This window comes from Erpetoichthys calabaricus, chromosome 9, assembly GCF_900747795.2.
Source record: "Erpetoichthys calabaricus chromosome 9, fErpCal1.3, whole genome shotgun sequence".
Classification (NCBI taxonomy): Eukaryota; Metazoa; Chordata; class Cladistia; order Polypteriformes; family Polypteridae; genus Erpetoichthys; species Erpetoichthys calabaricus.
Window position 1 is genome coordinate 131,971,145 of NC_041402.2, and position 20,237 is coordinate 131,991,381.

Sequence of the window (20,237 nt, forward strand, 5' to 3'; positions counted from 1 at the left end):
AGCCAGAGACTGTAGTGGTGTAGGTTTGTTGTTGTAAAGTGAAGAACAACTTAAAAAAATGGTAACTAATTGCGGACAGTTTTGCTTCCAGCATGTGTGTTGTTTTCTCTTCCGTATAAAGTACTTTGGAGCTTGGATGGTTTGTTTAAGTGGTCATATACTGTAGATAAACACATGTCAGCTCAGAAATATTTAGACTATAGCATGCATCACAGTTCTAAATAACAGGTGTTGTAGCCCTCTAGTGCTTGAGCAGAGTTTCAGGCATGGTCAACAGATGCACTATGTTACTAAAATAAATCTCTAATGAAAGGGTACTTTTTCTCTCAGAAGTTTTTTAAAGTCACAGGTACAGTAATATGAATGTTAATTATCAACAAATACCATAATTAAATCCATCCTACCTGAAGTAACTCTCCTTTGCACTGTGCCAATTGTTAAAAAAAACAGAAAAACATTCTGTTCAACTTCAATTACATATTACTTCATTGTTTTAAATTTAGCCTGAGAAAGGTTGCTTCAACTTGTGCATTTTGTATGTAGTATGTTCCTCTTTTATGTCAGGTAGCTGCTATTTTCAGCAAATAGATCCTTAATAGTAGGTCTGAGCTATTGAAACCACCGCAGAGTTGTGTGCATGTGCCAGCAGTTTATACCTTAATTTGCTGCATGAACAAACATTTATTACATCATACACATGACAGTGACAAAATATTTATAAACAAAAATGTCTCTTCAATGAAGTTAAAAAAAAAAAATAAAGTAAAAATAGCTAACTCAGTCCCGCAATGCACTGGATGTTATGCCATGTGTGCATTTTCCAACTTGTGTAAAAATAAGAAGGTACTGTTCTTATTTGGCAACAATTACAATAAGTAGACAAAAAAACTATTTTGTGAGATTTAAACATTGTTAATGGTACTTATGTATTTTTTTCATAATTTTCATGTTTTAGATATGTTACTGTAAGTGAGATTTAGTTTACTGTACAGTATATTTTAACTTTATATTTCAAACAATTTACAATATTTGACTTGGGATATAATGTAAATATGTAGCAGTATATCTGTGACACTAACAAAAGGCAGTTATTTTTAATGGCTTGCCTGCAACACAGCCAAAATATGAACTTTGCCCTTTCTCCAGTGTGCTAAATGAATGATATATCAGTCTGTACATGAATTTCCGTTTCCTTCAAAGAATGTATCACTTGCATGAGGAACTTAAATCAATTTTATATATATATTTATTTAAAAACTCATTGTGGTACTTTATTTTGCCATGATCCTGATGGTTTTACAGTATAACAATTTTTTAGATCAGTTTGCATTTTAAAAAAAGCTTTTTGTCTTGTTTACCTATTAAGCTTACAGCCTGGTTTCTGTTGTTGCATAAACAAATAAGCTCCAGATTAAAACATTGTGGCAATGTGAGTGAAATTTCATACCTTTTGTAAATAGTAGATCCCAGAGGAGGAATGGCTTATCTAATAACTTTTTTTCTTTCTTTTTTTGTAGCCTACAGGATACATGGAGAACTCTGTCTCCTACAGCTCCATTGAGGACATTCAACTTCTGTCTTGGGAAAATGCACCCAAATATTGTTTACAGCTCACAGTCCCAGGAGGAACAGTTTTGCTGCAGGTGGGTGGTATTTCTCATGAAAACCTTATTTACTCTCTCTGTTTTTCTTTTAAGACTACGTGGTAGCAGTCAATACACAGGCCAGGAGGCATTTATTATATCAGCAGTAATTGTGCTGGACTGTTTATATGTTATTGTTCTTTCTCAGCTTTGTTTTTCCACTTACCGTTGGTTCTGATAGCTTATATTGATTCAACATGTGGATATACTGTAATTAATCCTTTTACATCTCCGAAGCAGCACATTCAATATTAGATCATTATTTGCTTTCTTTTTCATAAATAGAACGCTGATTTTTTTTCCCCTCTACGTTTGTGTGGGTTGACGCAGTGGTGTAGTGGATAAAATTGCCACAACACAGAGCTTTGAACCAAGTTTGATTTTTCTACTGGTGTGCCTTCTTTTTGGAGTGTGCATGCTGATTTTGTGTGCTTTCTTTCACAAACTAGATTCCCAGGTTGTTGGGTTGATCAGAGACTCTAAACTGACTTGGTTTGAGTCCATACCTCTGTTGCCTATAGTTGTGTCAATAGCATTCCAAACTCTTGCTTGGCAGTTGAAGGACACAAGTTTAGCATGCTAGTACACTAAGTCAATAGACATAATGAAAAGGCAAAATGAAGCTATAGTAGCTGGAAAAGACCAAAATTTGGAGGATAGAAACACCAAAAAGTGTCAGCCTACTTCTTTCAGGTATAAAGTAATGAGTTCCTCCAGTTCAAAAGTACACAGAGTAAGATGTAATGAATGAGTGCAGTAGACAACAGTGCTTTAGATAATAATACTTCAGAAACTTAATTATTGTGCTTAATGATTCCTAGATGGCACAGGTACAAGGCAGATTACTCCCAGTACAGCACAAGTCTGTTGCAGAGCCCACGCAAAAAGTTAACATAAATTTGTTCACTAGGGAGATTTAGAGATACAAACTTTCTTGCTTGCTTGCTTGCCTGCCTTTGGGCAGTGAGAGAAAACCAACACTCTTAAAAGTAACATTAAGGTTCCACAGGATGAAAACAATACCATACTACTTGTGAAAATAAGTGAACTACACAGGCTGTAAGCATAACTTGAATGTATGATATAAAGTACAAAATTATCTGTTCTCTTTTCCCTGAATTTTCTTTAAGCTCAAAGGGAAAACATCAAGCCTAAGGCAGAAACCAATCCTGGAGAGGACACCAATCTGTTGCACTTAAACAAGACCAGTTAATTTAGCTTGTTATTTAAGTTACCTATTATATGTTTTCAGATATGATAGAAAATCACACTGCATTGATGAAAACCTCATGCAGACACAACTTGAACATAGAAGCTACACAAAGACCCTGGACTAGGCCAGACTTTGATCCCAGTCCACTGGAAAAATATGGCACCAGAGTCACCAATGTGCCACCATTCTGCTGGAACATTGTGATTATTGTGGCCTTGTAGAGTCTGTATGTTCTTTGTGTGTCAATATATTTCACCTCCAGGCACTCCAGTTTTCAGTCCTCCTTGACCAGGACATGTATGTTAGTTTGATTGACGGTTCCTGTGTTGCACCTTATGCTGCTGCTTTTCTAGCTAATTACTAAAGTTCTAGTTTTCTTCTTTTGTGTTTTCAGAAAACACAATAAACACTAACTTTATGCCAGACAAGATATTATAGTAAAACTACAGCTAATGTCTCAGTGCCTGTTTGATTCTGCTTTGGATTTTATGATGACGATGTAATATAATATGGCTTTTTCATCCCTTGATGTTTTGAACCTGCTGAATAACACCCGATGCTTATGTCTATCCTGGCAATAGTGGATACAAAGCAAACACCGCTCTTTAGTAGGAACTACTGTACAGTACACTCTAGGGCATTTTAGCATTGCCTGTCATTCTGATCACATCTCTTTAGAATTTGAGTAAATGACAGTCCCTGGAGGAAACATTAAAGATATGCTGTCAAAATTTGAACATATTTAATGCAAATTTCTTGTGTACATGACCTAACATTCTTTAATTATGGTGATTGGATTCAATATATAGCAGGGTTTTGGTAATAATACATCCTGCCTTGGATAAGCAGATTAGGAAAATGGATGGATGGATGGGTAATAAATAATTGAACACTGAGAACAAACCAGATGAAGTATTTGAGAATTAAGCCATATTTGCTAAATTTTTAAATCTATAAGCCAAATTACTTTATACGTCTTTCATTGATTCTGATGGTGTATTTTTTTTCCCCTAATTTAAAATTCCTACTGATTGCAATTTTCTCTGTTGGTGTCAAACTGAATAAAAAATGTTTTATGTTGTTAGTATATTTTTACTTTGTAAAATTCTTAGTTTCTGCCTCAAGTTTTCCCAAACCGAAAATGTGCTACTGCATTTTTTTATGTAGTGTGGCGAGTTATTATTAATGTGTTAAATAATATAAAACTCTTTAACCCAGTTAATCCAGTTCAAAATTATTTCAGCATAATCAAGTGCAGAGAGCACATACACACAAATATTCAGACTTAACACTAACTTGAGGACAATCTAAATTTACTGATCAACCGGTCAAGCATGGCTTTAGCATGTGAGAGGAGAACTGAAGTACCTGGAAAAACTCAGAAAGGTAACAGGAAGATCGTGCAATCTCAGTAAAGACGATAATGGGATACCTGAATCAAACATGGGATGTTGTTTCCTGAAATGATTTTGAGAGTACCTTAGTGCTACCCAATACCCAAATCAACCCCCACCCTTTAGAAAGAGAGTATGACCAACAGAGTAAAACTTAAAGCTATTAAAAATAAGTAAATTGATGAGTTTAAGCGGACAAAGATAAATGGAGGAGAAAAGGGATGGGAAGAGAATCTGCTTCCTCATTGCTTTCATAGCTTAATCTAAAATGTTATTGATTAGATCCTGCCTGGTTTTGAAAAAGTTCTGCACAGATCCTCGAAGTGAGAATTTGATTTTTTCCAATTTCAAATAGTATAAAACATCAGCTACCTACTGACTTAAAAGAGGAAAGTTAGGATTCTTCCAGTTGAGCAAGATAAGTCTACGTGCCAATAGTGTAGTAAAGGCAATCATAGTTTGTTTGTCCTTCTCCACTTTAAGCACATCTGGAAGTTCACCAAACACAGCTGTTAATGGGTTAGGAGGGATTTGTGATGTGACGCCAAGGCTGTCTGAAAGGCATTTGAATATTTTGGTCCAGAATGATGTTAATTTGGTGCAGGCCCAAAACATGTGACCCAGTGAGGCTTGAACTTGATTGCAGCGTTCGCAGGTTGGATCTTGCCCTGGAAACATTTTGGACAATTTTAAACGGGACAGATGTGCTCAATATATAATTTTGAGTTGAATAATTGTATGCTTTGCGCATATGGAGCTCGAGTGAATACTCTGCATTGCTACCTTCCACTCCTTTTCTGATATGTTGAGTGAGAGATCCTTTTCCCACTTTCCTCTTGGATCTTTGAAAGGGAGGGACCGTAAAATGGTTTTATATATTACAGAAATGCTGTCCGAGTCCTCAAAACTGAGCAATATTTTTTCTAGCATAAAGGAAGGTGGGAGATGAGGAAAATTGGGCAGGTTCTGTTTAACAAAGTTTCTAATTTGAAGATAGTGAAAGAAATGTGTTGCTGGAAAGTTAAATTTGGAATGTAATCATTCATAGGATGCAAAGACGATGTCTATGTACAGACCTCTAAGTGATTTAATCCCAAATGTTTTCCAGATATTAAAAACTGTATATGTTTGCGAGGGTTGAAAAAGGTGGTTCTCGTGCAGAGGTGCCACAGATAAAAGATTCTCTATCTAAAAATGCTTCCTACATTGGTTCCATATTCTGAGTGAGTGGAGCATAATTTGGTTGTTAGTATATTGGCGATAACTTGCATTTATAGGGGCACAAAGCAGGGAATATAAAGAAGTACTGCAGGATTTTATTTCTATTGCGGACCAAGCCTGTGTATGTTCATCTGTTTGTGTCCATGTCCAGGTTTTTATAGCTTGTATGTTTTTTGCCCAGTAATAAAACTAAAAGTTAGGCAGAGCCATGCCACCTTCTGCCTTTGGCCTTTGTAGGGTTACTCTTTGGATACATGGATGTTTTAAATTCCAAATAAATGAGGTTATGGTTGAATCTAATTGCTTAAAAATGATTTATTGATGTATATTGGAATGTTTTAAAATAAAAAGAGAAGCTTAGGAAGGATATTCATCTTAACATTAATTCTTCCTGCTAGAGTGAGATGAAGGCTTGACCATGTATGCAAGTCTTGCTTAATTTTTTCCATACAGACTGCGAAATTTTGTTGATAAAGAGCTTTATGTTTACTTGTGATGTTTACGCCTAGGTATTTAAACTGATCTGCAATGATAAAAGGGAAGGTGTCCAATCTAATATTGTATGCTTGAGAATTCACTGGGAAGAGCACACTTTTAGTCAAATTAATTCTGAGATCAGAAATCTTTGAAAATTCTGTAAGTGCTGTTAGGACTGCAGGCACAGTATTTTGTGGGTCTGATAGTCTGAGTTTTTTTATGGTGGCTGGAGCGCCAATTCTGCCACCAGGAGATGAAAGGATAAGACAAAATTACAGAATGTTACATTTATGTTGTTTCATCTCTAAGTAACATTTTGTTCCCAAACTTGTCTCTGATCTTTTTAAGAAATTCTAATCTGGCATTTTTATCTCTCATACGGAAGAATGCTATGTGTTTTGCAATGTAGCCTTTAAAATTCTACTGTCAAATTCATGCCCAAATAGTTCATTGCATTACATTATGAAGGTTGTCAATGATTTCCATGAGAATTGTTTCAGTGTTTTTTCAAATGCTAACTATTCCAGTGGTAGGATTTCTATTTCAGGGTAATTCTCTAGTCCATATCTGCCTACTGCAAATGCAGACACCAAAAGGAAAAGAGCAAAGACGAAATCCAATACTACACATTCATAGTTTTTATGTGTGCACCATCAATATTGTAAGGAACTCCCCAAGGGCATAGCCAGAAACTCATTTCAGAGAGGATGATGAAGTGCATGAAACATAATTCCATTTATAATCATAATCATTGAAATCTTGTAGTAAACTCAAAATTTGCATTTTGTTAGTAAAAAGGCAACTCCGATATGAGGTGAAAAGAACTATATTAAGTTAAAGTACAGAATGCCACCCTCTAATGTTATCAGTTGTATAAGGTTTGGCATCAGTTCCTGCACATGTACCCATAGTTCATTATACAATGTAGGTGTCTTAAGATTAAGTAGTACCGTTATTTGGGCAACAGTTTTTAAAATTGAATGGGACTGCAACATAACAGGTGGTTCCTATCTGATACCTATTGATAACAGTGTCAAAGGACTTTGTTATGACATCTCTACAAGGCTGATACTTTAATTGAAGAGTGATATTACTACCATTCTCATATTTAGATATCAGTACTGCTTGAATTTTGCTTACAAATTCATGGTTTCTGAAGTTGTTACACATGTTCAGAAAAAATATTATTTTGCAATTCTTGAATTGATTGGACTGTAATAAAGGAAAACATTAGTAACATCTATTGCAAATCTGACCCGTGATCAAAGCATGCACCATTTGTGTGTGTATATATACAGTATATATAATTATTTGACTCAAAGACAACAAATTAATAAAGAACTAGCATGTTTACCTTCTAAAATTAGTAAATGCCTGACATATAGTGTACAAAATGGGTGTTATTTACCAAACAAAGAGGCATTTGTTGGATCCTAGTGAAATGTACCACTCGCTGTACATGAGTCTGTGTGTGGTGGTTGTTGGGATTAAGTTTAGACTCCGTAGCTTAAGAGGCTGTAGGAATGTGCATTAAGCAACATTCTATACACCAGAACGACAAAACAAAAACAGTGAAATGCAGATCTGCAGAGAAAAAAGGCAGAAAATTCCAAAATCCTGGTCGGTGAAGGGTCCAGCTCACAATCACTGCTAAAGTTACTTCAGCTATGTTCAGAGTAAATGGTCTGAATACTTGTGTCAATGATATTTAAATTTTGTGATATTCACATTTTTTATTTTTAATAAATTTTTGATTTGTTATTCTGGGGTGTAAAGTGTGCCTGATATTGGGGGAAAAAATTAACTTGATGATTTTAACACAAAGGTGGGACATAAAGTAATGTGAAAAAAGTGAATCCATTGTTTGCGTGTGTGTAGATGTGTGTGTGTGTGTGTGTATACATATATGTGTGTATATATATATATATATATATACACAGGTCCATAAATATTTGGACAGAGATAGCTTTTTTCTAATTTTGGTTCTGTACATTACCACATTGAATTTTAAACGAAACAACTCAGATGCAGTTGAAGTGCAAACTTTCACCTTTAATTCAGTGGGGTTAACAAAACAATTGCATAAAAATGTGAGGCAACTAAAGCATTTTTTTAACACAATCCCTTCATTTCAGGGGCTCAAAAGTAATTGGACAAATTAAATAACTGGAAATAAAATGTTCATTTCTAATACTTGGTTGAAAACCCTTTGTTGGCAATGACAGCCTGAAGTCTTGAACTCATGGACATCACCAGATGCTGGGTTTCCTCCTTTTTAATGCTCTGCCAGGCCTTTACTGCAGTGGCTTTCAGTTGCTGGTGGTTTATGGACCTTTCTGTCTGAAGTTTAGTCTTCAACAAGTGAAATGCATGCTCAATTGGGTTAAGATCAGGTGACTGACTTGGCCATTCAAGAATTTTCCACTTCTTTGCTTTAATAAACTCCTGGGTTGCTTTGGCTGTATGTTTTGGGTCATTGTCCATCTGTATCATGAAATGCCGCCTAATCAATTAGATTGCATTTAGCTGGATTTGAGCAGACAGTATGTCTCTGAACACCTCAGAATTAATTCAGCTGCTTCTCTCCTGTGTCACATCATCAATAAACACTAGTGTCCCAGTGCCACTGGCAGCCATGCACGCCCAAGCCATCACACTGCCTCCACCGTGTTTTACAGATGATGTGGTATGCTTTGGATAATGAGCTGTTCCACGCCTTCTCCATACTTTTTTCTTGCCATCATTCTGGTAGAGGTTGATCTTGGTTTCATCTGTCCAAAGAATGATTTTCCAGAACTGTGCTGGCTTTTTTAGATGTTCTTTAGCAAAGTCCAATCTAGCCTTTCTATTCTCGAGGATAATGAGTGACTTGCAGCTTGCAGTGCACCCTCTGTATTTACTTTCATGCAGTCTTCTCTTTATGGTAGAGTTGGATATCGATACGCCTACCCCATGGAGAGTGTTGTTCACTTGGTTGGCTGTTGTGAAGGGGTTTCTCTTCACTATGGCAATGATTCTGCAATCATCCACCACTGTTGTCTTCCGTGGACATCCAGGTCTTTTTGCTTTGCTGAGTTCACCAGTGTTTGCTTTTTTTCTCAGGATGTACCAAACTGTAGATTCTGCCACTCGTACTTTTGTAGCAATTTCTCCGATGGGTTTTTTCTGTTTTCACAGCTTAAGGATGGCTTCTTTCACCTGCATGGAGAGCTCCTTTGACCGCATGTTGTCTGTTCACAGCAAAATCTTCCACATGCAAGCACCACACCTCAAATCAACTCCAGGCCTTTTATCTGCTTAACTGATAATGACATAACGATGAACTTGCCCATACCTGCCCATGAAATAGCCTTTGAGTCAATTGTCCCATTACTTTTAAGCCCCTGAAATGAAGGGATTGTGTTAAAAAAAATGCTTTAGTTGCCTCACATTTTTATGCAATCGTTTTGTTCACCCCACTAAATTAAAGCTGAAAGTCAGCACTTCAGCTGCATCTGAGTTGTTTCATTTAAAATTCAATGTGGTAATGTACAGAACCAAAATTAGAAAAAAGTTGTATCTGTCCAAATATTTATGGATCTAACTGTATGTGTGTGTGTGTATATATATATATACATATATATATATATATATATATACACATGTGTGTGTGTATATATATACAGTGCATCCAGAAAGTATTCACAGCACATCACTTTTTCCACATTTTGTTATGTTACAGCCTTATTCCAAAATGGATTAAATTCATTTTTTTCCTCAGAATTCTACACACAACACCCCATAATGACAAGTGAAAAAAGTTTACTTGAGGTTTTTGCAAATTTATTTAAAATAAAAAAACTGAGAAATCACATGTACATAAGTATTCACAGCCTTTGCCATGAAGCTCAAAATTGAGCTCATGTGCATCCTGTTTCCCCTGATCATCCTTGAGATGTTTCTGCAGCTTAATTGGGGTCCACTTGTGGTAAATTCAGTTGATTGGACATGATTTGGAAAGGCACACGCCTTTCTATATAAGGTCCCACAGTTGACAGTTCATGTCAGGGCACAAACCAAGCATGAAGTCAAAGGAATTGTCTGTAGACCTCAGAGACAGGATTGTCTCGAGGCAAAAATCTGGGGAAGGTTACAGAAAAATTTCTGCTGCTTTGAAGGTCCCAATGAGCACAGTGGCCTCCATCATCCGTAACTGGAAGAAGTTCGAAACCACCAGGACTCTTCCTAGAGCTGGCCGGCCATCTAAACTGAGCGATCGGGAGAGAAGGGCCTTAGTCAGAGAGGTGACCAAGAACCCGATGGTCACTCTGTCAGAGGTCCTCTGTGGAGAGAGGAGAACCTTCCAGAAGGACAACCATCTCGGCAGCAATCCACCAATCAGGCCTATACAGTAGAGTGGCCAGACGGAAGCCACTCCCTAGTAAAAGGCACATGGTAGCCCGCCTGGAGTTTGCCAAAAGGCACCTGAAGGACTCTCAGACCATGAGAAAGAAAGTTCTCTGGTCTCATGAGACAAAGATTGAACTCTTTGGTGTGAATGCCAGGCGTCACGTTTGGAGGAAACCAGGCACCACTCATCACCAGGCCAATACCATCCCTACAGTGAAGCATTGTGGTGGCAGCATCATGCTGTGGGGATGTTTTTCAGCGGCAGGAACTGGGAGACTAGTCAGGATAAAGGGAAAGATGACTGCAGCAATGTACAGAGACATCCTGGATGAAAACCTGCTCCAGAGCGCTCTTGACCTCAGACTGGGGCGACGGTTCATCTTTCAGCAGGACAACGACCCTAAGCACATAGCCAAGATATCAAAGGAGTGGCTTCAGGACAACTCTGTGAATGTCCTTGAGTGGCCCTGCCAGAGCCCAGACTTGAATCCGATTTAACATCTCTGGAGAGATCTTAAAATGGCTGTGCACTGACGCTTCCCATCCAAACTGATGGAGCTTGAGAGGTGCTGCAAAGAGGAATGGGCGAAACTGGCCAAGGATATACAATATATCCTTATGTATAATATATACTTATGTATTCATACGCATGAGTACAATATTCATCCTCCTTCTCCCAGACACTTAGCCACCCTACCTCCCAGCTCAGCTCAGTGTCTGGGCTTTCCCAGAGTCCTTTTATACACCCTGACCCGGAGGTGTTCCTGCCCAACAGTCCACAATTCCTTATTCCTTCTGGGTCAGGGTAAACAGTCCTTTTCTTCACCCCGGAAGCACGTCGTTTCTTCCTGTCCCGGGATTATGACGCACTTCCGGGTTATAGGGCATATATGAGTCCACGGGCCTCCCGACAGCGACTCCCTGTGGACCCCAGGGTATCCAGCAGGGCTGTGTGTAGAAACTACAAAGTCCATGAAGCCCTGCTGGAATTTGGGGCACGTCCACGCTGTCGGGAGAGCTCCTCCTGGCGGCCTGGGGGTGAGGGCCGGAATATGAAGCCAGCCATCCATCACAGTTCACCCCCCTTAGCGACGACAACTGGGGCGGAGCGTCCCGCCCCGCGAGGGACGTCCTCCTCCAGGAGGACACGTCAGTCGGACCTTGGCTGTGTTGTCTAGGCCCCCCGGAGAACCTTGGGGGAATGGTGTATCTTCTGTCCCACCGCTCTCCTGTCCTCCGGGGACAACTTCGCCACACATGGCCTGGCCGACGGCAGTTATAGCACCGACGATGTCCTCCTGGTTGTCTTCCTCTACGAGACCAGAAACATCTCGGAAATTCCGTCAGCTCCGTCTCCGCCCCTTTCTCCACCAAGGAGGGTTTTATGGCCGCCCTGCTGCTCTCAACCCATATCTCCACCTTGTCAGGAGACCCGCGTTTTACTTTGAGGATCTCCTGCTTATTCTGGGGCTTGTGCACAGCTTGAGTCTCTCTATTGGTAAAAGAGAGCCTCTTTGCTGTCTGCACGCCCGTTGATTTATGTTTTTTACGAGGCGGCGTCATCAGCACCGCATCGCTCCGGGTAACAGCACTGTTTAGCTGTACCAGTGCGATCGGCACTTTCCCCGCCCCTCCGGTTACCAGCGACACCTCGCTCAACACACAGGCCGGGGTCTGGAGGTTCGATTCGCTCCGGGAGGCCGCGTCATACCCATGCCCCCGGCTCGTTCATTCCTTCCCCCGACCTTTCGGTTACCATGCCACGCCAAGTACTTGGGACTACTTTAGCTTATTGCTTGTTACAACTGTATAATTTGATTATGTTATATGCATTACATTTTTATATTTTTTTTATTGTTTTTATTTTTAGGCTGCCAACAGCTATCTACGGGATCAGTGGTTTCACTCATTACAGTGGAAGGTAACTTTTTAATCTTTGCAAGAATTCTAATACTCAAATTTAGTCTTCTAAATTTATGTCTGACTGAGAACTCTTTTAAACAGTGATCACAGTTAATTTGTTCAATTTTCAAACATTTTGTGTAATTCTTATTAATATATCATACTGTACCCCTGCTGTCTCCGTCAGATCTCTCATTGTGATATCATAATAGCTATTTATGTGTCACTCAGTTTTTCTTAGTTCAAGAATTAATTTATTGCTGCATTACTATGATAATTCAAGCACCCACTGTACATAAAATATATTATTTCTAGGGTGCTTGTTACCTGGTCAAGACAGTTTGGAAAAGTATAAAATTGTTAAGAATGTATCTCGAATTTAGGGTATTTGGAAAACTAGGAAAAAACTTTAGAAGAAATCTGGAAATGCTGTTGTCAAAATATGTTCAATGCTTTGAAATTTCCATTTGAAAAGCAGATATAATGACATTAAAGTGCTTTTGCCAGAATTGAGCAGGTAGGCCTCCAAATGGCTAACATTCATTCCCTAATTCCAGATATCTAATACAATGTGGCTTATCATTCTAGAAACGCGTATAATCTGGTATACAGGCAGGTGGTAGGTTGATCCAGTGTGGTTTACAATGTTAGAAAGGTGCCTGGATGTGTGGTTCCTCAAGTCAAACTTACAGTTCATAGAGTTTTTTTATATTTGAACTGCATGTTGGATTGTTTACCTTGTAATGTACCTTATTTTTATAAATTTGTTTATAAGTTAATTTATCAGTTGTAACCATTTAAGTTGTGTTTGCTTTTTCAGTAAAAATACAAAAAATAAACAGATAAATAACAGTAAAATGCATACAAATTTGATGAAAATGACTGTAGAAGGGGGCATTGCTTTACAAGTGCAGTAAAGTAATCCTATGTGTAATTAAAAGTTTTAAATACTTGTAATGGTATATATAACATTTATGTTCCTCCTAATTGTTTTGTGCTTATCATTCTGATTAACTCTCAATACTGCAACAGGAAATTCAAACCTGGCTTTTGTCCATTTGCTTAACCTTAACACATGAAGTTAATGATCTGTTACAAATCCTGACCTTTATCGAATTAACCTCTGTAATTTAAATTAGTTAAGTCAAAGATAAGCTACTAATACCAGCCAAACATAACAAGTCTTTACTTTAATAGCATTTCAGTAACATTAACCTTGTCTTTCATTTCTGTGTTATCTCCTGTGGGTGCATTAAGCCAAAACTACATTTTTATTGTCATTGCTAAAAAAAAAAAAAAACATACATCTGTTAACACAATTTTATAAACACAAAACATAGTGAGTGTTCGTAGAGAGCATATTCAATATAGTGAAATTTGAAGAGTGTATTTACAGTAATTTTTATTTCAGAAAACATAATATAAGGGCTGCCTTTGGGGTGTGTTGACTTCAATAGGTAGCACAACACCAAAACCATTACTGATTAAGTCTTTTAAATTGAAGAAGCAAATGTAGGTAAATTGTAGCTGGTCCCCTATATGACCCTTGTGGCCCCTTTTTATTCCCTATGATAATCAATATCTATATCTGTCTTTCTATCTGTCTGTCTGTGCCATCGTCTATCCATAATTTGAACCTCACAAAAAGGTCATGACATTTCCAGAGTCTGACCTAACAACATCACGTGAAAGGCTTGATGAGGTGCTATAACACAGTGAAGAACACTCAAGCTCACACCCACAAACACTCTCGTGAGGTCAATTTTGTGTTTCAGATTAACCTAATGTAACATTCTTTGGTTGTCGGAAGAAACTGTATTACTCACATAAATCCCAATGCAGATCTCCAGAGAATGTGGAAACTGTATGCAGACAGTGGTTGAATATTTCCAAGTTTACATTTTATATTTATGTCTGAAGCTGGCATGTGTAATCCAGTTTTTTCTGTACCTAAGGTTTCTTTTTCCTAATGGGAGCATACGCAAATCACTTGATTACTTTGTATTTTGTACTTTATACCTAAAAATTAATTACAAAATATATTATTCCCAAATGCCTGTATTTAAGTGCTTTTTAATCTAGGTCTCTTAAGTGATTGATTTTACATTTTTTTTTCTTTTCTACTGTGTGAAGCAATGTTCAAATCTGAGATTTGGGGTAGCAAATTCATTAAAGAAGAGTAGAAGATGACATCTATAAAGGATTCAGCTTTTATCCTGAAATTGTCTAACTTTATTTATTTTCTTCCTAGAAGAAGATTTATAAGTACAAGAAAGTTCTAAGCAATCCAAGCCGTTGGGAGGTGGTCCTGAAGGAGATCAGGACCTTGGTAGACATGGCCCTTACCTCACCACTGCAGGATGATTCCATCCACCAAGCTCCACTTGAGATTGTCTCAAAATTACTCTCAGAGGTCAGAAAAGTGGGTTGAATCCATTATAGTGTTGAAAACAATAATCTAATGTTTACTTAATTTTTTTTTAAATTTTAAAGACATTTAATTTACCATTTGATGTCTTGCAGTTGATAGTTGATAGAATTCTCTTTTTTTTTGTGACTCGTCATTTTCAACAAAGTTTAATGTATATTTTAAATTGAAAACTACTTGTATTCAAACTGAGGATAACTGAAAAGTTTTAATAAGCTATATTAGATACATTTGCGAATTTTAATAAATCATTTAAAGACATAGCCAAGGGTTAACAAGTAATCACAAATAGGCCAAAAGTAAGCTAATAATACCAATCTGATATAACAGACATTTTGTTTGATGGCCTCATAGTAGTTTTAAATTTGCCCTTGGTTTTCTGTTACACTTTTCTGTGGGTGCATTGAACTAACACTGTTACATCTGAAGACAAACCCATGGCCCATGCAGCAAACCATTATCAGTGTGCCTGTTTTGCTTAATCTTGGGCCAAGGATACATTTATAACTTCTAATAACTGTTTACAAAGAAAATATGAAATCATAGTAAACAATAAATATGAATACTTATAATAGGGGTAATTATAATAAAATGGCTGGGTAGCTACCGTGTTTCCCCAAAAATAAGACCTACTCTGAAAACAAGCCCTAGCATGATTTTCAGGCTGCTCTGTAGTATAAGTCGTACCCCAAGATCGTCAGCTGAAAAGTAAGGTGCTTAAGGCCTGGTTTATACTTCACGCGATGCGTATGCGTGAAACATCCATTAAATTCCTAGGACACCTTGCCACAGTACCTCTGAAAAGGATGTTTAATGATTACATCCATCAATTCGGGGATGCACCCATTCCAGCAAGTATCGGCGCAAGACAGAAACAAAATCCTGGGACAGGGCATCAGCTCATCACAAGGAGAACACAAGCACACACATACACTAACGTCATTATAGCTTCACCAAATCCCCAAACTTTCATGTCTTTGGATGGAACCCACCAGGTAAACAAGCAAACTCCAGGCAGAGATCACAAGGGACGTGACTCCCTACGATATAGCAGCACTACCCCTCTGCCACCGTGCCATCCCATGTGTGTAACTATTAACAGTATTCATTATTTAAAGAAAGTAAACGATTTATCTGTAAAATGTAACATACATATTTTAATGCATTTCATCATGAAAGTGATATCAATTATAAATCAAGAATTCTAAATGTGCAGAGAGCTGGAATATAATAAATTTAATGTGTTCCATGTGGCGATGCTGCTTGATGCTGTTGTCAGGTCAGGAGGAAGCCCCAGAAGTGCGTAGCGATTTAACAACTGGGTCAGTTTTAAGATGACGTTTATGACGGTCTGCTTTAATGATAAAGTAAATTACGAGGTTAAAGTGGACATTTCGAGTTTAAAGCTGAAATTTCCACTTTAATCACAAAATAGATATTTTCAATTTGTCCTTATTTTTTTTTCTCTGTATCTCAAATACACCGCGGTACATTCTGATGGCATTGTGAAGTTGCAAAAAAAAAAAAAAAAAAGACGGCACAGAAGATGGTATGTGAGACTTTTAAAATGTATTGTGTCATTATTTTGGGGAATATGCGATGCTTGAATATAAAAGCAACATGAATGCATTTGTATGTTGGCATTTTGCTTCACCACATCGAACCATTCATCAAACATCGAAGCACGCACATCGATCCTGGAGGATCCTAAAAGCGGCTGGAGTAGCAAGAAATTCAGGCTAGAATTCAGGGTTTGAATGTGGAGAGTTATGACAATATTCCAGAAGAAGATGACATGACTGTATTTGGATAAATGTATATTGTTGTATATGATTAAATATAAGATATCCCCTGAAAATAAGCCCTAGTGCATCTTTTGGAGCAATAATATAAGACCCGGTCTTATTTTCGGGGAAACACGGTAATAGGAAAATTGAAATCTTCATTTTAAATAACAGTTTTCTTGTCTTTGTTGCTTTAGGTTTGGGGCAGTGTAAATCTATTAATGTATGTTTACTTTGTGGGTTGGAATTTATTTTTTGGCTAATATACACAATTTTTACTTTTTTGTATTTCACTCAGTTCAATCTATCTTTGTGATTACCTTTGTAACATTTGTTGTTTTTTTTTTTCTTTTCAGAATATTAATTTAACTACACAAGAACATGAAAACATTATTGTGGTAAGTTCAATATCTTGAAGTGGCACAAGGATTTACTGCAACTATATTTTTGTAATAAGATTTTCTGCTGATACTACTCAGTCTCTCAGCAATGTCTGTGCATAACTTTCCCACTCATAATTTTTTTTCCCCGAGATTACAGTTAATCATAAAAACATACTATATGTTGCTTTCATAAACAGACTACACTAAAGAATACGTCTTTGGTTTTATGGTCTTGGTAAAGAGAAGTAAAACTAATCTACCTGTGAAGTGTTAGTAAAATATTTTTTTTTATCTGTGTCTCCTTTAATTTTCCTGGAGCTTTTTAGAATATAGTATTAAATGTTACATTTTTGAGAATAAAAAAGCATTGTACTGAAAATTGAAAAAACTGGCGCTGTTCTCAAGTCACATTTCAAACAGTAAGTGTGGATATTTGTGATGAAAGCACAAGACATTATTTATAAGACCATCCATTATTGTACGTTTTCAAAGAGACAGTCTGGAAGGAAAAAAAAAAATACTCTAGAAAAGTCAGTGCAGTAAAATGTTTTATATATTATATCTTCATGTTACTGGAACCAAAATCAACCAGATTACTTCCCCAATTTACTTGATTCCGTGATTTTATTAGATCACAACGTCTTTAGTTTGTCAAAGTTTGGATACTTCTTTTATTTAATACTGTAATTACGACAGTAATTAGAGGTGTCTCAAGCCACAAAACAGCAGCACTCATTGAAAAACACAGAAAATAGTTTAAAAAAAAAAAAAGCAAAAAGAAATAAAATTTAAGATCACATAAGAGCAAATTCCATTTAAAATTAAATAGTAATCTGTATCTGACTGTAATGTTACTAAAGTAAGGATGAAAGTTGATAGCAAATAGGAAAAAAATGACTATTAATGAAGAAAGAAAATACACAAAAATCAACTAACCACATGTTCCTAAAACACAGAAGTGTAAGTACCTTGTAGAATGCAAAAGTAGTTTCACGTAAGGTGCTTTATAAATGCCATAAAAGGACCGGTTACACTTGGAGTACAAATTGGTAATGGTATAGTTTAAAAAAAAACAAAACAATATCATAATCATTACCTCTATATATTTTAGTGTTTTATCATAAATATACTAGCAAACATTTGTTACAATTTTGGTTTTGTTCAGTCATTCAGAAACAAATTCTTATGTTTCTCTTTGGAATGGTGAGGACTTAATTTTAACATTATTGTGTTTCCTCAAAAAAAATACGGTAATTTGTATTTTTATTTATTTTTTAGGCAATTGCACCACTATTGGAAAACAACCATCCACCACCTGACCTCTGTGAATTCTTTTGCAAGGTATGTTGAAATGGAGTCTTACTTTTCAAACAGCACAGTTTTCCTATGAATTTTTTTTTATGATATTGGAGTATATATATATATAGTATCACCATCCTAAACAAAAGATAGAAATATGCTTATAAGAAATAGAAATGGTACTGATTTTTTTAATGGTAATGCAGCCACACATTTTTTCTTAAGTTATTTAGTGTCATTCATGGTGAATACAACCTCAAAGCTTTCTGCAGAAGCATTTTTTTGCACCAGTTTGATCGTTTTTCATTTGAAGTAGAGCCTTTTTTGGCACAGCACTATTTCAAATTTACTTATGCAAACCTTAACATGAAATAAATTTGGAAAGGATTTGTTTACTTTATATGACTTTTTTTGTAAAGAAGTTAGGTGATTTATGAAAGGCTGGAGGTAATCCTGTACAGAGAAATATTGCTGTTTAAAAAGAAACTTGCAAAACAAAAAATGCCAATAAAAATGGTCCATCCTTTAAAGAACTCCAAACAAGTCCTCTGCTTGCCTTTGATGTCCTAATAGAACAGAGCCACTCATGTGGTTTCCCAGGCAACAAGATTTGTCTCCTTTGTGCCTAGTGGCTTCAGACAACATCATGTCAAATATTACATAATACTTTTGTTGTATTCCCCATTTGAGTTTGCTTAGGTAGGGTGAGTATGAACCCCAAAAAAGAAGTCATCAGTAGATCAAAGATCTTCCTCATTTTCACCCTTTTTCCTCTACTTTAGTTTATAATTTAAAAAAGTGGCTTATACTGTGTGTTTTCACTAGAAATGAATTAAAACTAAACATTTTGATTTGTGGTTTAAAGTTTATGAATATGTCTCGTACATTTTACATTATTCAAATTACATACTGGTTATGTACAACCATGGACTAACAAAGCTGCTATAATGATTATTTTTAATGTAACATTGTGACATAGGTCTTTTATTCTATGAGGTAATCTATTATGCCTGATATTCTGTTGTTTTGTTGGTGTATTTCTAGCACTGCAGGGAACGCCCCCGGTCAATGGTAGTGATAGAAGTGTTCACACCTGTGGTACAAAGAATCCTTAAACACAATATGGTATGAGACCGTTTTTTTTGTACATCTCATAAAGTCTGTAAAATGGTTTATTATTTCCCAGATCCTAATCACAATCTTTAAATTCACCAGCTGTTCTGTTGCCAGTCATAATACTTGTTTTTCAAATGCATGCCTGTGCATGCTCATGTTTTACAGCTGTCTATATAGTTACAGAGGCATGCTGTGGTTCTTTCTTATTGTTCCCTCCTTATGTTTTATATGCTTACTAAAGTAGTTTAATATAGATCACCATTAGTAATAATAATAATAATGATGATAAATTGATTAAATCTAAGAGGGATTATATCTACAGGCTTTTAGGTTTGAATGCCAGCCCATCCACTATCTGTATGTAATTTTGACGTTAATCCTCTGTTACCAAGTGTGTTCAATAGAAGTTTAAAAGTGATTCTTGAAAAGCTCAATGTGAATGGCTTTCCAGTTGTTTGAGTTCTGTGAGGCTACTATCCCATACTGAGCTGGTTCCCACCTTGCACACAATGTTTCAGAGATAAATGGAATCCCTTAAGACCCTGAAATAGATTAGGCAGATTTGACAATAAATTCTTGGAAGAAAGAACAAAAAATAGTAAATGATTTTGATGGCCAGCATGATCAAAGTCTTCATGTGTAGTTTTCAGTTTCTCCTCAAGTGTTATCACAGTTCTTTTTTCTTTTTCAAGAATGTATTTTTGTATCAGTTTAATGAGTAACTTTTTCCCTCTGTTACTCACTGTAGCTTTTTATCAAGCTGTGAAGTGCCATATCAGTGCTGAAATGTGTAGCATCTCCACTCTTTGCCTAGTTGACCTCAGTTCCCTTTCTGTTTTAAAATACCTTTTAAGTGGTGTTGGTGTATTCACAAGTGAACTTCCTGCCCCAGTCCAACAACATCTATTATAGACGTTCTGCATTATCTCAGTGAGAATGAATTTAGATATTAGATGAGTGTCTTATTCTGAGCTGGTTACATCTCCTC

At 36.6% G+C, this 20,237-nt stretch overlaps 1 protein-coding gene across 5 annotated transcripts in view; it reads left to right on the top strand.

The window, feature by feature from the left end:
- The window catches only part of cmip (c-Maf inducing protein), a 184,908-nt gene that overhangs the window by 123,280 nt on the left and 41,391 nt on the right, over nucleotides 1-20,237 (top strand). For 2 of the 5 annotated variants that reach the window (XM_028810155.2, XM_028810158.2), the window contains exons 2-7: nucleotides 1,518-1,643; nucleotides 12,208-12,258; nucleotides 14,491-14,661; nucleotides 16,808-16,849; nucleotides 18,113-18,175; nucleotides 19,178-19,258. In XM_028810155.2, coding sequence (XP_028665988.1) covers nucleotides 1,518-1,643; nucleotides 12,208-12,258; nucleotides 14,491-14,661; nucleotides 16,808-16,849; nucleotides 18,113-18,175; nucleotides 19,178-19,258 — 534 coding nt within the window. The remainder of the gene's footprint in view (nucleotides 1-1,517; nucleotides 1,644-12,207; nucleotides 12,259-14,490; nucleotides 14,662-16,807; nucleotides 16,850-18,112; nucleotides 18,176-19,177; nucleotides 19,259-20,237) is intronic. The other 3 variants (XM_028810157.2, XM_028810159.2, XM_028810156.2) reach the window with 2 other exon arrangements.